Below are 19,715 nucleotides of genomic sequence, written 5' to 3'. Positions count from 1 at the left end.
AGTATATTTTTGTGCACTTGGAAGCTCTGTACTTCTAAGTCCTCCTTTGAAAACATCATTCTCTTAATTTTTCACAGCTTGTCTCCAAAACAGATACTCTGTGTTATCTAAGTGAAAATTATTTAAAAAGCTAATTAAAGTGAAGTCCAGAGAGGGACAAAAGACACAAAATTACAGAGGTCTCGCGAAGAGTAGCCATTAGTAAACATGTATAATTAGTAAAATCGTTACTAAAACTCATGATGACACATTGCTATCTGGAGCCAACAGGAAAAGGGCCATGGAAATTTTGAGTGCATGAAGACTGAGAAGTTATTTTTAGATTTTTTAAAATACCTTCATCCAAAGAACTTTTAAGTTTTATGCACAAATGGAAAGAATGTATTTCTCACTGGACTCTTCCTTTTTCCATAGATAAGATCGCTATTCCAGACTTTGGCACCGGGGCCATGGAGAACTGGGGACTCATCACGTACCGGGAAACGAACCTGCTGTATGACCCCCAGCAATCGGCCTCCTCCAACAAGCAGAGGGTTGCCGCTGTGGTTGCCCATGAACTTGTGCATCAGGTATGGAATCTTAGCATCAAATTAGCTCATTTTGAAATGGAAATAAGTTATACTTTAGCAAATTAAAAATAAGCCTACTCAAACAATCCTGCTTGAAAGTCTTTCTTAGTGCTGATAAACATTGTACTATACAGAGAAACTTTTTTTAAAATTTTGTATTTAATTCTTTATTGTTGAAACTTGTTTTTTTAAAAATATATTTTATTGATTTTATACAGAGAGGAAGGGAGAGAGATAGAGAGTTAGAAACATCGATGAGAGAGAGTCATCGACCAGCTGCCTCTTGCACACCCCCTACTGGGGATATGCCCGCAACCAAGGTACATGCCCTTGACCGGAATTGAACCCGGGACCCTTCAGTCCCCAAGCCGACGCTCTATTCATTGAGCCAAACCGGTCCTGGCTATTGTTGAAACTTTTAAGACACATTGTTTTGCCTTTAGTAAATGCACTTCCTATGACTTTAAATATTCCCAGGAATGCCTAAAGAAAGGCAAGACACGAAGGAAAACTTAAGATCATTTTAAAATCACGAGATAAAGGCTAGAATGCCTGCCACTTCCGTGTCAAGTGGTAAAATTTACACGAACAAACGAACGTACTGAGATTTTCTATCAAAGGCACAAGACTTTAACTATGACTCTATTGCTTATATTTCAGTGGTTTGGAAATACTGTGACCATGGATTGGTGGGAAGACTTGTGGCTGAATGAAGGCTTCGCGTCCTTCTTTGAGTTTTTGGGAGTAAACCACGCAGAAAGAGACTGGCAAATGGTGAGTCCTAAGCATACAAGCTCCAAATCTCTATTTTTCTCATGCAGAGCAGATGGAAGCATTTGGACTATGACCCAGAATCTGGGGCCACAGGAAGTGGTGAATTGGGAATTCCACTGTGAGAATGGGGTGGAGCCAGCTGGCTCTACCGCACCGGACCTTACTTAGAGCCCAGGCCCAGGTCCCAGAGGGCAACTGACACCAGGATCTGAGGATGTCCTCAATAGAGTCACTCAAGAACATGTGCCAAGGCAGGGAAAAAATAGCTGCCTTCAACAATGCCATCTCTGTGTTCAAGAAAGTATCTGTAGTGCTAACCCTCTGAAAAATGTCTAAGCCTAATTTTGTGAATGACATACCTTACACAGGTTGCTGAAAGAGTATGGTAGAGAGATAAGAGCATAAACTTAAGTAGTTCAACTCAAGTTCAAATCCTAGATGCTTAGGTGCTTTACAGGGAATGTGACCTTGAGCAAGTTACATATTCTCTCTGAGTCAGTCCCATCTTCTATGAAAAAACATGGTTCTCTATCTTGTAAGCTTAAAAGCTCCCAAAATGCACATGCAATTACTACTATCATATGAGGGGCCTGGAACAGAGGCTTCTGTGAACTCTCCAGACATGTCTTTCCAAAAAGCTAGGTCTGTTTGTATTTCTATTTAGACAGTGAGAATATTCTTATTTGTTTGTATATATGAAAGCGGGTGTAGATGTAGAATTAGAGAATTACAGTTGTGTACTGTATGGACTACTGCCCTCTAGTGGATAGAATAAAAAGACAATATTATTAATAAATGCTTGAAGCCCTAGTTTCCACAATCTACTTTAAAAAATGAAAAAGTTAATTTGTAACAATTGTTTCTTTACAAATCTAATATGCATCAGTGTCTTTTTTTTTACCTAGGAAACTTGACATTTTGGACACAATAATTCTTCATTGTGGGCTGTTCTTCTGTGTCTTGTAAAATATTTAGCAATGTCTTGGGCTTATATCTACTATATCTACTAGATGCCAGTTATCCTTCCATTCCAGTTGTAAAACCAAAAATGCCTTCCTATATTCCTAGATGTCTCCTGGGGACAAAAATATAATCTACTAGTTGAGAACTACTCATCTATGCTGAAAATTGCTGGTTTCATACTTTATTGAAATTAAGCTATATAGAAAAAAAAAGTCTTTTCTATAAAATAACCTGATGTCCTTCTTACATCAAGATATAATAAATTATAACATTTTAATATTGTTAAATATAATCCAGTATACTTTAACATTACAATTTCAGTATTTCAAAAACACCAATTAAATCCCAGAAGAATTTAGTATGCAATTCTTAAGTAAAATCTAATCACACAGTTGAACTCAATCATTCTTTATTCATTCATTCGTCTCTCACTACAAAGAACCTAAAACTGAATAAATAATATCTGTCATTAAGAAGTTCCCAAATAGGTGTCTTGTGGGTGGAAAAGGCAGGTAAAGATGAATCATACGAGGGCTTGGTAAGTACCACAATAGCGGAGCCTTATTTCACAGGTGAAAATGTGATGCTAGGGGTAATATAACTTTCCATTGTCACAACTAAGACTAGAGTAAAACTTCCTGACACTGAGAACAGGATTCTGTCTACTTACCTAAAGATTGTACTGGAGCAAAAAAAATTGAAGGCCAAGTCAAAATTACCTTGATTGCAGCCATCACTCTAATATTCTGTAACTTTGCATATAAATACATTTCTAGGTATTTGGAAGTTCTGTACTTCTGAATCCTCATTTGAAAACTTTATGCTCTTAATTCCTCACAGTTTTTACCTTGATTGACAATAGGACCTTGACTATTATAAAAGGAAATCATAAAATCTGAAAATGTAAAATGATATTTTTAATTCAATAAGACCAATAAAGCTTTTGATTTTTTTTATTAATAGTGATTTAACAAGTTAGGTTTTAGAATATATATATATATATATATATATATATATATATATATATATAATTGATTAAGAATCAACATTAAGTAATAGATGCGTTAGGTTTTTCCCTTTATGCCAGGCACTGCCAATTGCTTACCATGCACTATTAGCTCATTGAATCAGCTGCACAATTCTAAAAAGTAGATGCCATCATTACCCTATTTCAGTGTTTCCCAAACTTTTGACATGTGTACGCCTTCTATAATTTTCGTAACACTGAGTACCCCTTGTACTCATGAGAATGTAGAATTAGGCACAGCTAAGCACGGTGCAGTGCATATCCCCACCAAACTCCGGTGCAACATGTACCCCCACCAAACTCTTCCTGTACCCCTGCGGGTACGCGTACCACACTTTGGGAAACACTGACCTATTTAACAGGCAAGGGAACTTGTTTGAACTTACATATCGAGGAAATGGAAGGAATGATCTTTGAATCAAGAAAGACTATGAGGCTGGACAGCTCAACACTCAATTTTGGTGAAAAAATAGGACTGGAATGAGACGATGATTATTAATTGAACTAAAGCTAAAGTAAATGTGTTCTTCAACTAATTATATATCGCCCAAATTCCAATGATTAATTGACAAAAAAAAACCACACCAAAAACCTCAAACATCAACTTTTGCTAAGTCAACATGCTTACTCACGTAATTCTCAGAACAAATCCGGGAGCCAATGGTATCATCATCCCCTCGCACAGATATGGAAACAGGGACTCAAACATCTGGCACACATCTGAAAGCCGCAGAGGTTAGCAGACGGAATCCACAGATGCTGTGTCTTCTTGGCCTGTAATATAGAGGCAACGTCAAAGGACGTATAAATAGAAGAAGGTAATGGAATCAGGGTTAGGCCAATTAGCGTCAGATGGGATTGACTTGAACACTGAATGCTTGCTTCAAATAATTGGGATAATTTATATATTTATTTCCCTCAATTTGTGTTATGTACATGCTGTGTTGACATCTGAACCAGTGTAAGGGCAGTACTATATTTCTTTGGCTCATTCTGTCATTTTAGCGGGACCAGATGCTACTTGAAGATGTCCTACCTGTACAAGAGGATGATTCTTTGATGTCTTCACACCCCATTGTCATCACAGTGTCAAATCCAGCTGAAATAACATCTGCTTTCGATGGAATATCCTACAGCAAGGTGGGTGGGGACACTCGGGCATTATTCTTACACCTTCCTGCTCAGGGGCTTTTCTTTTAGTAAATGCCACAAAATGGTGGTCATGTGGTTCATCGATGTTGATAGGCTTTAGAAACAGTGCAGAACCTATTCTGAGTGAATAGTCAAAAGCTCGTACTCTTCAGTGAAACTGGTCAATGTGATCAATGCCTCAGGATTTTGAATCAGATTTTTTAAAAGTTCGCGTTTGTACTTTTGTTTATAACGGTACTCATTCTGATAATTGGACATTTAAACTTTGAGGCATCAAATTTTAAAATTGCTTTATTTGGTTTTTAGTTAACCCTCACCCAAGGATATATGTTTTTTAAGAGAGAGTGGAAGGGAGTGGGGAGAGAGAGAGAGAGAGAGAGAGAGAGAGAGAGAGAGAGAAAGAAAGAAAGAAAGAAACATGGATGATCTATGTGAGAGAGACACATTGATTGGTTGTCTTCCTAACACACCCGGACTGGGGCTGGGATCAAACCTGCAGCCCTGATGTGTCGTGCCCTTGAATGGGGATCAAACCTGAGATCCTTCTGTGTGTGGGCGGATGCTCTAACCTCTGGGAAACACCAGTCAGGGTTTTATTTTTTATTTTTTTAAAAGCAGTAAGTTTTGCCCATGTGGTCAACAAGAAATGCCATACATGTGGACACCTTTTCTAGTAGAATCATTTAGTGCTTCTATAATGAGTATTTAAACTCAACTCAGTTTGGAGGAATTACCTTTATTCATTTTTAGGTAAGATTTAATGATGACTTTGTTAACATGTTGTAAAAGGGCAGTTTTACCCATTATTATTTTATGAAAAGTGGCAGAAAAGTCTACAGTGACCTAAAGTTATCTTACCCGTTTTCTTCCACAACATATCCTATAGCTTCTCTAGACATATCCATACCTGAATGCAGCACAGTTTTGTCATTTTCCACTCAGCTTCTTAAGACTTTACCCACTATGTTAAGTTGCTCAAAAGCCACCAACAACTAATACATTTTGTTAGTCTGAGTGATACCTAATGTTTCATTGAAGACAAAATATCATAATTATTAAAGTGTATTATATATTAGATAAATTGACTTGAGTGAAAGAAACAGCCTTCTACATACTAGTCTTTGAAATGTATAGCATTATCTTTTTTTGTGATTTTATCTCATATGATTCCTATGGTACTTTTCAGGCTTCTTTCATTTATTTTTCTTTCACACTGTCAGTGGTTCCTTTTAATTCTTCTGTTAAAACAAAAGTTTAGAATCCAGAATATTCTAATAACTCAGAAGAGGAAGTTTATATTTATTGAATCAGTTTTTCCCCCCTGAGTCCTGGGTACTCCATGGGTTTAAGATATTAGGTCAAAAATAGAAATTTCTAATTGTTCTATGCACAAAAATAATTTATAGTACTCAATTTATAGGGAAATTACCAAATTATATATTTTTCTGGTTAGTTGCTTGAAAATTGATTTAAAATTTTATTAACAGGGAAGGTTAGTGCTAATATTTTAACATGTGAAAAAGAATGTAAAGAGCAGGGGTATTTATCAAATTCTTCAGACTAAAGAAAACCCCCCAAAAAGGATTTTATGGCTAAATTACATATCTATATTAAATTACTTTATCAAGTAATTTGATACAATTTATCAAATATATGCTTCCCTCTGTTAAATATAATTCTTTTTCAAGTATTTTAATATAAATTATGAATAGCCAAAATTGTATCCTGAAAGGCTTTCCTTATTCATGAAAGAATAGTATTTATAAGCTGTTCTCTCCTTCTCTTTCATTAAAAAAGGCCCCCTCTGCTGGTTCATTTTGTGAACTACAATAATTACTTGAACCTCAAGCCACTGAAATGCTAGCTATTTATTTCGATTTCTCTTTATCCATAAGTTATTTCAGAAGCACCAATACAAGTGTGTGCAAAGTGGTATTTTTACCCCAAAGTAACAAAGCTATACCTAGTAATTTAGCAGAATCATCTTCAAGAAATCTCACAAATATGACCATGAAATGAGTCACAATAATAATTACTGGTATTTGTCCCTTACATATCTCTTATCAGCTTAATTTCTAATTCTTTTCCATTATAGGGAGCTTCCATTCTGAGAATGATTGAAGACTGGATAACACCACAGAATTTTCAAAGAGGATGTCAGGTATGATTTATTATTTTTAATGATATTAAAAGCAAACTATACTATGTGGCTGATGAATGTTAAGATATGTAATTAAGGGAAAATCTTTTTTATTGTAACTTTCTTTACTCAGGGATAGGCAACATAGCAAAACATTAAAAAGTTATTTCACATCCACTTAAGTGCCTACTGTACATTGTATCAATAATTATCCTGTGGCAAAAGTTTCACAGAGTATTCTAAACAAATTATGTGGTTGGTTTTGTGTGTGCATGTGTGTGTGTGTGTGTGTGTGTGTGTGTGTCCCATGTGAATGAGTCTGCCAGGAACACTGAGTAGCTTAAACAACAGGCACTTACTTTCTCACAGTTCTGGAGGCTCTGGAGTGGGAGGTGAAGAGGGACGTTTCCCATCTAAACCTAAATATCTCCCAAGACCTCCTCTCCAAACGCCATTACATTGGCTTGAGGGTTAGGGTGTCCATGGGTGAATGTCTGGGAAGATGATTTAGTCTTTTATAGCAACATGATATAAAAATACAGACCTATCTGATAAAGTCTTCTCTTGCAGATTTTATTTTTATTTAATTAATTCATTTTTAAAATATATTTTATTGATTTTTTACAGAGAGGAAGAGAGAGGAATAGAGAGTTAGAAACATCAATGAGAGAGAAACATTGATCAGCTGCCTCTTGCACACCCCCTACTGGGGATGTGCCCGCAACCAAGGTACATGCCCTTGACCGGAATCGAACCTGGGACCCTTCAGTTCGCAGGCTGACGCACTATCCACTGAGCCAAACTGGTTTCGGCCTCTTGCAGATTTTAGAAAGACCATTTCCTTATTAGTGGGTTTATGTAAACATGGTTAATGTAAACTGGTTAATGTAAACATTCCTATTATGTGGTGTCAGTGAATAAACAAGGCCTGTTCCTCTTTAGAAATGGAAATGACAATAAACTTTCTAAATCATTTCACATATCCCACTCAAGCTTATTACTCCTGTTTGGTTTTGTGCTCCTAGCCTACTCTAAGCTAATTCTCTCAGGGTCTTTGATAATCAAAATAGTGACAATGTGTCCCTCACCAGCCTGCAGGCAGGCCCCATTGCAGCCTGGAGATGGTCCATCTTCCTGGTGTTTGCCTTCCATCTCCATCCTCCCTGCTCCGACACCCCAGGCAGCTAGGCAGAGCAGTGCTGATGGGTGCCCCGCCCATAAAGTGGAACACAGGTCAGAGCAGCGGCCCTGCTAGCCTTCCTGCAGAGCACCGAGCAGTGACTTCCCAGGGCAGTGCCTGTCCCCCACGCCTGTAGCTCTCAGTACCACCATGTCTGCTTGTGTGGCATTAGTATTTTCTCGACTGCCCTGAAAGGAGATGGTCCCTTTCAACCCAATATTAAAATTCCCAGGTGACTATGAAAGTAGTCAGAGCAGCATTTAGGATATATTCAGACAGTACCCGAGTACCTCTTCCTCCTTTTGTCCATTAATAAAGTGTTCTGTTTGGACATTAGGTGGTAAGGGGAAGCTACCACTTATGCTTGTGCTTATATGTGCCCTAGGACATTGTGTAAGTTTCCCATTGGCTTCAAACTCAGATTTCATATCTCCTCTCACTATAAAGCACTTTTAGTGAGGAACTCTGTCATCGTATCTTTGCGTAGACACCAGTGCCATATGTTAGGAGATCTCAAAAATGTTTCTTTTTTTAAGTTTTATTTTTAAATATATTTTTATTGATTTCAGAGAGGAAGGAAGAGGGAGAGATAGAATCATCAATGATGAGAGAGAATCATTGATCGGTTGTCTCCTATACACCCCACACTAGGGATTTGAGCCCACAACCGAGGCATGTGCCCTCGACCAGAATCGAATCTGGGACCCTTCAGTCCACAGGCCAATGCTCTATCCACCAAGTCAAACTGAGTAGGGCAGTAGTTTAAATCAATGGGAACTTTGCAAGGTTTGCTGGAGAACCACCAGTGGTGCTCACTTATGAGATTAGAGGAAGACTGGGAATTTCTCTAGGGATAAGTCACATATCTGAAAACTCAGATAGAGAGATTTTGTAAATAGAGTTGCCAAAAGGGGAAGTCTTCTAATTAAAATTTTGTATTTTAAAAATATATGAAGACTTATTCTTTAAAGTGAATGATTTCCCCAATTTATCTACCACCACCGCGACCACCACCACTGCATCATCATCACCATCATTCAAAAGGCTGTATATTTATTTAAATTTATAATCTGGCCTACCACTTATTTTTGTAAGGCCTGCAAACAAAATTATTTCTAAATTTTTAAATGGCTGAAAAAATCTAGAGAAGATTAATTCATGACACGAAAGTTATGTGCCACTCATATATCAGTGTGCATAAATAAGGGTTCATTGGAAGGCAGCTCATTCACTTAGATGTTATTTATAGCTGCTTTTCTGCTACAGAAGTGGAGTTGAGTAGTTGCAACAGAGATTTTATGGCCCACAATGCTTAAAACCCTCACTATATAGCTTTTTACAGCAGAAGTTTTTTTCAGCCATTTAAAAATTTAGAAACAATTTTGTTTGCAGAGCCCTGGCTTACAGCCAATTTCATTTGTTTTATGATTGATTATCACCTTAATCACCTATGTGTACAATGGGGTCATGTAGTGTCTGAGATGAGAAAACACCACTACATATGAAGATACAGGATGCAGCAGGCAGTGGATAAGTTAACACCACTAAATAAAGAACACAGAATTATGGCTCTCTGTTCAGAATGGATCAGAAATGTTATGAACTACTGACTGTTTGCTGAACACTTCACTCCCCTTATATATTTCACTAGAGGCTCAGTGCACGAATTCATGCATGGGTGGGGTCCGGCCAGCTTTTCCACAATGGGGGCAGATTGAGGCTGGGCCTGTCAGGAGGAGGAGATGGTGGGAAGTTGGCTGGCTGGCCCACCCCAAACGGGGCCCAATCAGGGCTGGGCTGGTTAGGGGAAGGGGCCATGGGCAATGGGCCAGCCAGCCCTGCCCCTGATGGAATGGGGGTGCTGATCTGGGGTAGGGCTGGGCAGGGGAAGGGCCTGCAGGAGGTTGGTGGGCTGACCCTGCCTCTTATGGGGTGGGAGAGGCTTAGGGGGAGGGGCTGCAGGAGGTTGGTCACTCAGCCCTGCCCTCTATTGGGCTGGGGGAGGTGTGATCAGGGACAGGCTGGCCGAGAGATGGGCTACGGGCCTATCATGGTGGGGAGGGTTGATAGGGGGTGGGGCTGGCCGGGGGGAAGGGAGAGGGCATTTGGCTAGTGGCTCACTCTTGATTGTGGTGGGAGAGTCCAATCTGGGGCAGGCTGCCAGCCCCACCCCCAGATCAGACCAGTTCGCTGGCCATAGTGGGTGTCATAGCAACTGTTGCTACAATCGTTATGGCAGTTACAGTCACTGGCTCTTTATATATATAGATATTGTTTGTCTTGAAAAAATGAAACTTGTTCACAATTGCAATCGATTAAAAAAAAAAAGAACAAACTCATTAATAAGAAAAAATATTTCTCACCCTTGCTGGTTTGGCTCAGTGGATTGAGCATCGGGGTCAAAGGGTCTTTGGTTTGGTTCCAGTCAAGGGCACATACCTTGGTAGCAGGGTCCTCCTCAGGCCCGAAGCCTGGTCAGAGCTCGTGCAGGAGGCAAGCAGTCAATGTGTTTCTCTCACATCGATGTTTCTCTCTGACTTTCCCTCTTTCTTCCACTCTTCCTAAAAATCAATGAAAAAATATCCTTGGGTAAGGATTTAAAAAAAAAAAAAAATTTCTTATGCTTTACAAATAAGTTATTGTTTGTATAGTGTTTTTTAGGTTAAGATGCTTTTTGTACAGTATATCACTTGATTCTTATTCCAGATACATTATATTATACATCCTAGTGAAATGTGGCTAAGGGTTCAGCTCATTTTGTGGAAATATAAGAAAATCAAACATTGACTCCTAAAGTATTTGTTTTCTTTCACTTACAGATTTATTTGGAAAGATACAAATTTAGGAATGCAAAAACTTCAGATTTTTGGGCAGCACTTGAAGAGGTAAGGAAGAGTATATCCCAAATACTTCTTTGTTTTATTAATAGTCTATTAATCATTGATTTATCTGATTATCCTTTTATTTCTCACTAGTTGTCCAGTGCACAAAATTCATGCACATTAAGAGGGAATTAATTAGAGGAAATATTTTAATATTGCTATTTGCCCTTTCTCTATAATAGAAGTGTCAGGGATGAAAGAAAATTAGTAAAATGTATATGAAAATAATATATAAATTTATTAATAAATAAACAATCACAACATGATATAACAACAAAGACATGGTATAAAAACAACAAAACGTGATGTAAAAACAACACTGGTGCAAACAATAATTTGTGGAAGGTTACCAATCATTTGTGAGACAGCCAGGAGGCTCCTCCTCCCTCCTCTCAGGGTCTGGGGTGAAAAGGAATGGGATTCCTGGCTGGGCAGGCCGCTGACAGCAAGCTGTCCAATGGCTGGTTCTGTGAGGAATGAGGCTCTCTCCTCCCTCCTCCCTCCTCCCTCCTGTCAGGGTCCGGTTTGAAGGCCTGCCCTGCCCCTGATCTCAGAAGACCCAGAGTCCCACCATGCCCCAGCTGGGGCCCAGAGCCACCTTCTGCCACACACCCAGGCCAGGGCTGGAAGGGAACCTGCTGCTCAGTTATCTGTCTGGTCGTTTAGGTCGTGATGGCCTCTGGCTTTTTATGTATTAGGATTTGTTAATTATTCTCTGGTTTTTTTTTAAACCTTAGGCAAGTAATCTGCCAGTGAAAGAAGTGATGGACACCTGGACCAAACAGATGGGTTATCCTGTCCTTAATGTGAATGATATGAACAACATCAAACAGAAACGCTTTCTATTGGACCCAAAAGCTAATCCTTCTCTGCCACCTTCAGAGTTTGGGTAAGGACCTATAATGCATTTCAAGAGAAAAGCAGAAATTTGATGGAAATATTGCTCATTTGCTTAGATCTTGCTGGTTGGTACAAGATTGATGGGTGATAATATAAAAAGCACTATAGGCCCAGTGCATGAATTTGTGCACCAGTGGGGTGCCTTGGCCTGGGAGTGGGCTGAAACAGGTTCTCCAACATCCCCTGAGGGGTCCTGGATTGTGTGAGGGTGCAGGCCAGGCAGAGGTACCCCACAGTGTGAGATAGGTACCAGGGAGGAATGTGGGAGTTTGGCCAGCTGGGAAGGGGCTGCTGGAGGACTCCAGGGTGTGTTCAGTTTGTCCTGCTCAGACCTGATTGGCCAAACCCCAGCAGCAAGCTTACTTACTGGTCTACTGTCTGCCCTCTGGTGGTCAGGGCACATCATAACAACTAGCTGATAGGTTAATTGGCTGTTCCCTGGTGGTCAGTGCATGTCATAGTGAGTGGTTGAACAACCTTAGCATATCATTAGCATATTACACTTTGATTGGTTGAATGGCCGACGACTGGACACTTAGCATATTAGGCTTTTATTATATAGGATGGTGTATTTAGGGAAGCAAAAGCATTTAAAAATAGCTCAGTGGTCTCTGGGTTCAAAATGCACCCACGTCCTATTCTTCCCAGGATTTATTGCTGAAAGAAATGAACTCATAAAAGTAAAGAAAATGGAGGGAAAGGGTTATATGTACCATAGAATTCTAGAAGACAAAAAGCAGGAGAAATATTGACAAAATACAAACTGAGGAAGATGCAGCCAATAAAAAGAGATTTGAGGTACAATGAAAGCATAAAAAATGGGGGCAAGAGAGGGGAAGCAGGAGTGACAAGTGAGATTGAAAATAGGGCAATTGATTTGAAATGAACTCAGGACATTGGGCCCTCAGACCTTCCCTTCCCCTTTCTCTTTGTCTGTGGCCATCCTTTCCTCTGTACAGAGCTCTCTGACGTCTGGCAATGACCCAAGGCAAAAAGCCAGAGGCCTTTTTCCCCCTAAAGAAATGGACTTAATCAGTGGAGAAAAGCTAAGGATTTCCCTTAGGCTGAGACATCTAGCGTCCAGTGTCCCCCATTATAGCATTTGCAGGATGGATGGGTGCAGCCACCTGCACCCCTCATTCATCCACAGAGCTCCCAGCCAAGCTTCTTATTCAGTAGAGAAGACTTTCAAAACTAATACTCTCTTCTCAACAGTAGAGGGATCACATACAAAACACCAAGAACAATCAATTTAGTCTTTTCTTAAATATGAGCAGACAATTAAACCTCAAAAACCACCAAAAAAAATCTAAAAGCATAAAAAGATAAAAATCCCACATGAACAAATAAAACACCTTTATCTCTAAGAAACATAGTTGAGGAAACAGAAAATAAACTTATAGAATAGAGAGAGCAAAGAAACTATTCTACCCATTAACCAAGAGCAGAATGTCTGTGAAAGGACAAACTGAGAACACAAAAGGTCTCTGGAAGATTAAATTTTTGGTTGTAGAAATTTATAGACTAACTAGATATAAATTTGGGGAATTCTCAAAAAAATATAAGACAGGCACACATAGAACTTGCAAATAGGAAAGAGAAGCTGTGAAAAATCTAGCACCCAACTAATAGAAGTCTCACAAAAAAGAAAACTGAGAAACTTGAGGAGCAAATTATATATTAAAAAAATAATAATAAAGGACATCAGGATCTTGATGAAAAGGCCCCTTTGAGTGCAGGCCTTTTTGTATTGAGTACACACATGCCTAGCTACAACTCCCCAAAATTTTGAAAACAAGTATACGCTAGTTAGTGTGGCATTAGTCTTTTTCACAGCAACCCTGAATGCAAGAAGAACATGGAGCAATCACCTAAAACGGTGAAGCAAGACGTGTTTTCAACCTCTCATTCTCCACCCAATGAAAGTAAACCAAATGCAAAAATGCACAGTGAAGACATTTCCAGAAAGTGTTTCCCACATATCACTTCTTTGAAAGTTACTAAGTCTGCACTCCAGGAGACTTGGAGGAAAGAGAGAGAGAAAAAAAATGAATCCAAATATTAAAGAGGAAGAAATGGGAGCCAGGACATGGTGCATCCAATCTAGGAATGCCATGAAAGGAAATGCAGGCCTACAGCTATCCAGGGGGCTCAGTGTCAAGAGTCAGAGCAGGTGACGGGGGTAAGGCCTGTGATCTCCAGGAACAAGAGTGAATGGGAAGATGGAAAAACTTGGAGACTTTGTGAAGGCCAATCAGTTAGATCAATACAAAGAGAAAAGTAGGTAGATAATAGATAGATAGATAGATAGATAGATAGATAGATAGATAGATATAGATGGCTATATGTATAGAAACATGGCTAGAAACAATATCCTAAGAGGAGACTGTCCTTTGCAAATTCATCCAACTCAATCCCCTGAACACTGTTTGCTCTTTACTTAGGAATTTTAGCTCAGCCTAATTTAAAAAAATATATATTTTATTGATTTTTTTTACAGAGAGAAAGGGAGAGAGATAGAGAGTTAGAAACATTGATGAGAGAGTAGCTGCCTCCTGCACACCTCCTACTCTGGGGATGTGCCCACAACCAAGGTACATGCCCTTGACAGGAATCAAAAAAAGTGCACCGAAACCAGTTTGGCTCAGTGGATAGAGCGTCGGCCTGCGGACTGAAGGGTCCCAGGTTCGATTCCAGTCAAGGGCATGTACCTTGGGGATTGAGTTGGATGAATTTGCAAAGGACAGTCTCCTCTTAGGATATTGTTTGTAGCCATGTTTCTAGAGAAATGCAGGCCCCTGTAGGCCCACTCTGTGCCATGTACTCCATTCTAGCAGAACCTGTGTTCTGGCTTCCAGTTCAGAGCTTTGGGAACGAAGTCACACTACCAGCACAGTTAGGTGTTTACAAACGTTCAAACAGCCAAAAAAGACTTTCTGTCCAAGGCCTGGAAGAAAACTGAGGATCGTTATTAAGTTAGCGGGTGGTGCTCACCTGTGGAGGCCCGTGCCCGGCCTCAGCTCCTGGAACTCTCAGACAGTCCCTTCTCCCAGAGTAAAGGGGACTCAGAGAAACTGGAGATCTGACTGTAATCCAAGTTTTGAAAAATAATATAATAGTTCTCACCAAGACAAAGGGAAATCTGACTTTCTAGACCAAATGAGATCAGTCAGGGTGTATCTGTATATACTTCTTTATCTTTTGTTTATTTTTGAAAGCCAAAAATTATGATGGCAAAAACTTCTCCTCCTCCCCCCCACCCTTTCCTCATCTTAATATATGAATACATTGAAACAAAGAGGTGACTTGTTACCAGGTGATAATTCAGTGACCAAAAAAATCAATATAATAAAGTCTGTGATTATGCTGTTAACTGTAAACTGTTTATTTTATAGTTACTGTTTTATATTCTAGCAAATTAGATTGAGATATTTAAATAAGTTTATTTAAATATCTCAATCTAATGTGGCTCAGTGGTTGACCACGGCTCCGTGGTTGAATGTTGACCTATAAACCAGGAGAGTTTTGTTTTTTTTTAATTGTAGTTGATTTTTAATTTCATGCTATTGTGATCTGAGAAGATGCTTTTAAAATTACGTTTACTTTGGGTATGTTTTTATTTTTTTAGTAATAAAAGTTATTTTTTTTCTTTTTAAATCACTTTAGTTACACATGGAATATTCCAGTTAGATGGAATGAAGATAAAGAGTCACATATTGCCTTCTACAATAGGTCAGAAACAGGAGGTAAATATCAATTGATTTATTTCTTCTTTGGATTAATGTAACACATTAAAGTAATATAAATGTAAAAAAATAACAGTAAAGATGGAATTTACGAAACAAATTTCAGCTAAGATAACTCTTAAATAATTTATTGATGAGTTCAAATTCTTATATACAACAATGAGAACTTTTTACCTTGAAATATTGTTTTTAATTGGAGGTCCGTTGTACGAAATTTGTGCATGGGGGGAGGGGTTCCTCAGCCCAGCCTGCACCCTCTCACAACCGGGAACTACCGGCTCCTAACCACTTGCCTGCCTGCCTGATCACCCTTAATCACTCTGCATGCCTGCCTCATTGCCCCTAACCACTCACTTGCCTGCCTCATCACCCCTAACCACTCTGCCTGCCTGCCTCATCAGCCCTAACCACTCTGCCTTGACCGCTACTGCCACGGCTTTGTCCAGAATGATGCCCAGAAGGTCATTCATCTGTCAGTCTAATTATCATATTACACTTTTATTATTATAGATGATTTATCATGACTGACACAATAATAAATACCCATATCCAAAGGAGAAAATTTTTTCCTTTCTTTCCTTCATTGCTCCCACCCACCTTTCCTTCCTTCTTTCCTCCTTTCCTTTTTTTTCCTTTATATCAGATTAGTAAGCCATTGAATTTCTTAAAATGTTATGCGACAAGCCTAGTTTTTAAAATGCTGTCATTAAATTAGACCTATAATTTTCCCAAATCAACATATTAGAATCTTTAATTACTTAAAATTATCTTTTATGAGCTGAGAATTGTCATCAGTAGTTTAAGTCACTCTTTATCCATCCATCCATTCATCCATCTCCCTAAATGAATTACTTGGCATTTGCCTGTGTTAAAATTCAATTGTGACTATTCTGCTCACTTGATTTAAAATTTATTTTTGTATTCTGTTTCCACTGATTTGTCTTCTTCTTTCTTGAAAGATTTTAGTTATATAAAAACAATGAAACTATCACATGTCCCTTCAAATCACTGAAAAAATAATAATAAGGCACGTTTTAGCACCCATCCCATAAGAATCCTGCTTTTTATACTTTTTCCCACTGTACTTATTTTGTGTTTTGAAACTATTTCTTATCTAGCACAAACCTGCAGGAGACTTAGAACAGGATATATAGACTGTTCTTCACATCATCTCACTGGGACTTGGTATCAGAATAGCATGTGGCTTCTTAAGCATAAAAGTAGACCACCTATTCTTTATTTCCATATGCCTATTTGCTTTTGCAAAATATTTTTAAAAAACTAATTAGGTATTATTTCCCCTGGTAAGTAATATTTTACCATATTTCCAGTAGATTATTTATAAAACAGCTTTATTGGTATACTAGAGGCCTGGTGCACAAAATCTATGCACAGGTGTGTCCCTCAGCCTGACCTGCACCCTCTCCAATCTGGGACCCCTTTTGGATGTCCTACTGATGGCTTAGGTGGGGAGCAGGCCTAAGTTGCAGTCTGGCCTCTTCCTGCAGGAGGTGACCAGGCTGCTGAAGTGAAGGCACCGCCCCATTACCCTGCTGCTGCAGCCACTGCTGGCTGCCGCAACCGCCAAGGTGTTTTCATCAACACAGACTCTAGTCCCTTCACCACAAAAAAATGACAACTTTCTTTAGGCATTTTCAAGATGTCTCTTTCATAGGATATGACATTTGTTTCTTTTTTTTTTTTATCCTCACCTGAGATTATTTTTCCCATTAATTTTTAGAGAACATAGAAGAGAGAGGGAAAGACAGAGAGAAACATCAATGTGAGAGGGACACTTTGATTAGTTTCCTTCTGCATGAGCCCTGACGTGGGCTCGGCCAGGGAGGAGCCTGCAACCTAGGTACATGCCCTTGGCCATAATCGAACCTGGTCCCTGCAGTTGGCAGGCTGAGGCTCTATCCACTGAGGCAATCCAGCTAGGGCAGGATATGACATTTCTTAGCCCCTCCAGCAGTGGACCTTCATATTTTCCTCCAGGAATGAGGTAGAAAAACCCTAGATCACCTTCTTGGATTCTTATTGCCCAGGTTACCAAGAACACTGCGAGTGGTGTACGGGAACTTAGCCAATGAGTGGTCAGAAAAGGTGTTTCCTCTGCAGCTCCCGTGCAGAGGTGGGACTGAGCCAAACCAGTTAGATGCCACAATTTACCCATTTAAAGGGTGCGTTCCAATGGTTTTCATTATATTCTTAGATACATGTAACCATAACCAGTCAATTTTAGAGCACTTCAATCATCTTAAAAAGAAATTCCATACTCTTTAGTTATTAACCTCTCTATCCTGCCATATCACTAACTCCAAGCAACCACTAACCTATTTTCTGTCTTCATATATTTTTGCATATTTTGGAGATTTCATATAAAAGGAATGACATATGTAATATTTTGTGATCCAGTCTCTCACTTAGCATAATGTTTTTGAGATTCATCCATCTCTTAGCATGTGTTAGTGTCATTCCTTTTTATTGCAAATTACATTCATGGCATATCACTATACCTTTTACATATCTATCCATCAATTGATGGGCATTTGGATTGTTGCTACCTTGAGCCATTGTGAACAATGCTGCTATAAACACTTGTGTACAAGTTTTTGAGTGGATCTGATAGGTTATTTTCAACTTTGGAGGTTTTTTTTTTTTCTTTCATTGTAAGTTCTTTTGTGATTTTTTTTACTTTTAGTATAATCTCTATCAGCTTTGCAATTGTTGAACTAAGATCCCTGTTGGTTGCTTTTACAATAAAATTTTTTCTTGGTCATTTATGCTAACAATTACTTCAGTTATTGTGGTCAGCAGTCCTCTTGAATTCCTCCAGAATTTCTAGATCAATGCCGCTTTGTGTTGGTATTTTATGATTATATTGTGTTTGAGTATCAAGGCTTATTTTTTCCTAAGTTGTCTTCTGACCATTTTCTTACTCATAAGCACATTTGCCAAAGGAAAATGAAGAATCAGAAATAAAGAGAGAGAAAAAAACCTTTAAAAATGTGTAATAGCACTGACTAAAGGCAGAGTGAGGCTAGGGTTCCATTGGGAAGTTTTCAAGGGATCTGGTTTAGCTATTGCTACATATTTTCCTCACCAATCACCATTGGTTAATTGAGTGTTGCAGAAATGTCTTGGAAGTTGCTTGATTACCTGTTGACAAATTTAATAGCATGAATAATTCACCTACAGTAACACAATTTACCCATCATGTTTATAGATTAAAGTTTTCACACAGGTAAATTTTTCAGATAACTACAGCTTACTCAAATGGTTCATAAAATTTCAAGAGTTGACAACAATAAACACTTTTCTGTATGTATTATATGCATATTAGACAGAATACTTGAATAATGAATTTTATCTTTAATTAGTTAGTTATTTCAAGCAAGTATTTACTGAGGACAACTTAGTCCCCGTCACAGGGGTAGACATGGAGATAGTACTGAAGGGGGAGAAAGCACAGTCCTCATCCTGTGGTACTTCCTGTCTAGGGAGGTAGTGGACGGGTCAGCAGGCAAATCAAATTTTGTGTCACAAGTGCCTCCTGCGGTAATAGCCAGGGGCACCCCCTGGAGAATCACTGGCCCAGATTTGGGGGTTCTGGAAAGGTTACTAAAGAAAAAGACATCTAGCCCTGCCAGCGTGGCTCAGTGATTGAGTGTCGACCTATGACCCAGGAGGTCATGGTTCGATTCCCTGTCAAGGCACATGCCTGGACTGTGGGCTCGATCCCAGTGTGGGGTGGCAGGAGGAAGCCAATCAATGATTCTCTCTAATGATGTTTCTATCTCTCTCTCTCCCCCTCCTTTCCTCTTTCTGAAATCAATAAAAATGTATTTAAAAAGAAAGACATCTAGGCTTAGAGTTAGGGGAGCTAACTGTAGAGTTTAACTAGGTGATAGGTTTGACCTAGGATGGACAGGAATTGTGCTCTGGACAGAGAATGCTAGTATAAAAGTGAGAGAGCAAAGAGGGCTCTCATAGCAATTCTATCCTTCTGTCATTACAGTTAGCACTTTTTTGTGTTGTTATTTTTTTATTTGTATTTTTTGTTTTGTTTTGTTTTGCTATAGCTATTGACTTATCTACATCTTCCCTTACCACAGAATATTCTTATAGGAAATGGAGCTTGTGTGTGTGTGTGTGTTGTGTTTGAGTACCAAAGCTTATTTTTTTCTAAGTTGTCTTCTGACCATGTGTGTGTTTTATATCTCCTGCAGGTACCTAGTATGGTTTATTGAGTGAATCAGTGAATCAATCAATGAATTAATAAGCTCTAATGTCAGCAGAGCTTTGATGACAAAACCTATTTTTATCTGAACTTCAGAATCATAACTGGTCACTTAGCCAGAAGCAAACTAGACATCTCT

The 19,715-nt window shown here is 38.9% G+C and overlaps 1 protein-coding gene across 1 annotated transcript in view; it reads left to right on the top strand.

Moving 5' to 3' along the window:
• Positions 1-19,715, top strand: part of LOC118702706 (glutamyl aminopeptidase) — a 78,688-nt gene that overhangs the window by 33,033 nt on the left and 25,940 nt on the right. The window contains exons 5-11 of the mRNA XM_036408940.2: positions 415-569; positions 1,230-1,343; positions 4,339-4,473; positions 6,581-6,646; positions 10,625-10,690; positions 11,425-11,576; positions 15,254-15,333. Of these exons, the coding sequence (XP_036264833.1) occupies positions 415-569; positions 1,230-1,343; positions 4,339-4,473; positions 6,581-6,646; positions 10,625-10,690; positions 11,425-11,576; positions 15,254-15,333 (768 nt within the window). The remainder of the gene's footprint in view (positions 1-414; positions 570-1,229; positions 1,344-4,338; positions 4,474-6,580; positions 6,647-10,624; positions 10,691-11,424; positions 11,577-15,253; positions 15,334-19,715) is intronic.

Source organism: Pipistrellus kuhlii, unplaced genomic scaffold, assembly GCF_014108245.1.
Source record: "Pipistrellus kuhlii isolate mPipKuh1 unplaced genomic scaffold, mPipKuh1.p scaffold_m20_p_1, whole genome shotgun sequence".
NCBI classification, from domain to species: domain Eukaryota; kingdom Metazoa; phylum Chordata; class Mammalia; order Chiroptera; family Vespertilionidae; genus Pipistrellus; species Pipistrellus kuhlii.
The sequence above is the reverse complement of the archived record's forward strand: the minus strand, read 5'-3'. Positions and strand labels throughout refer to the sequence as shown.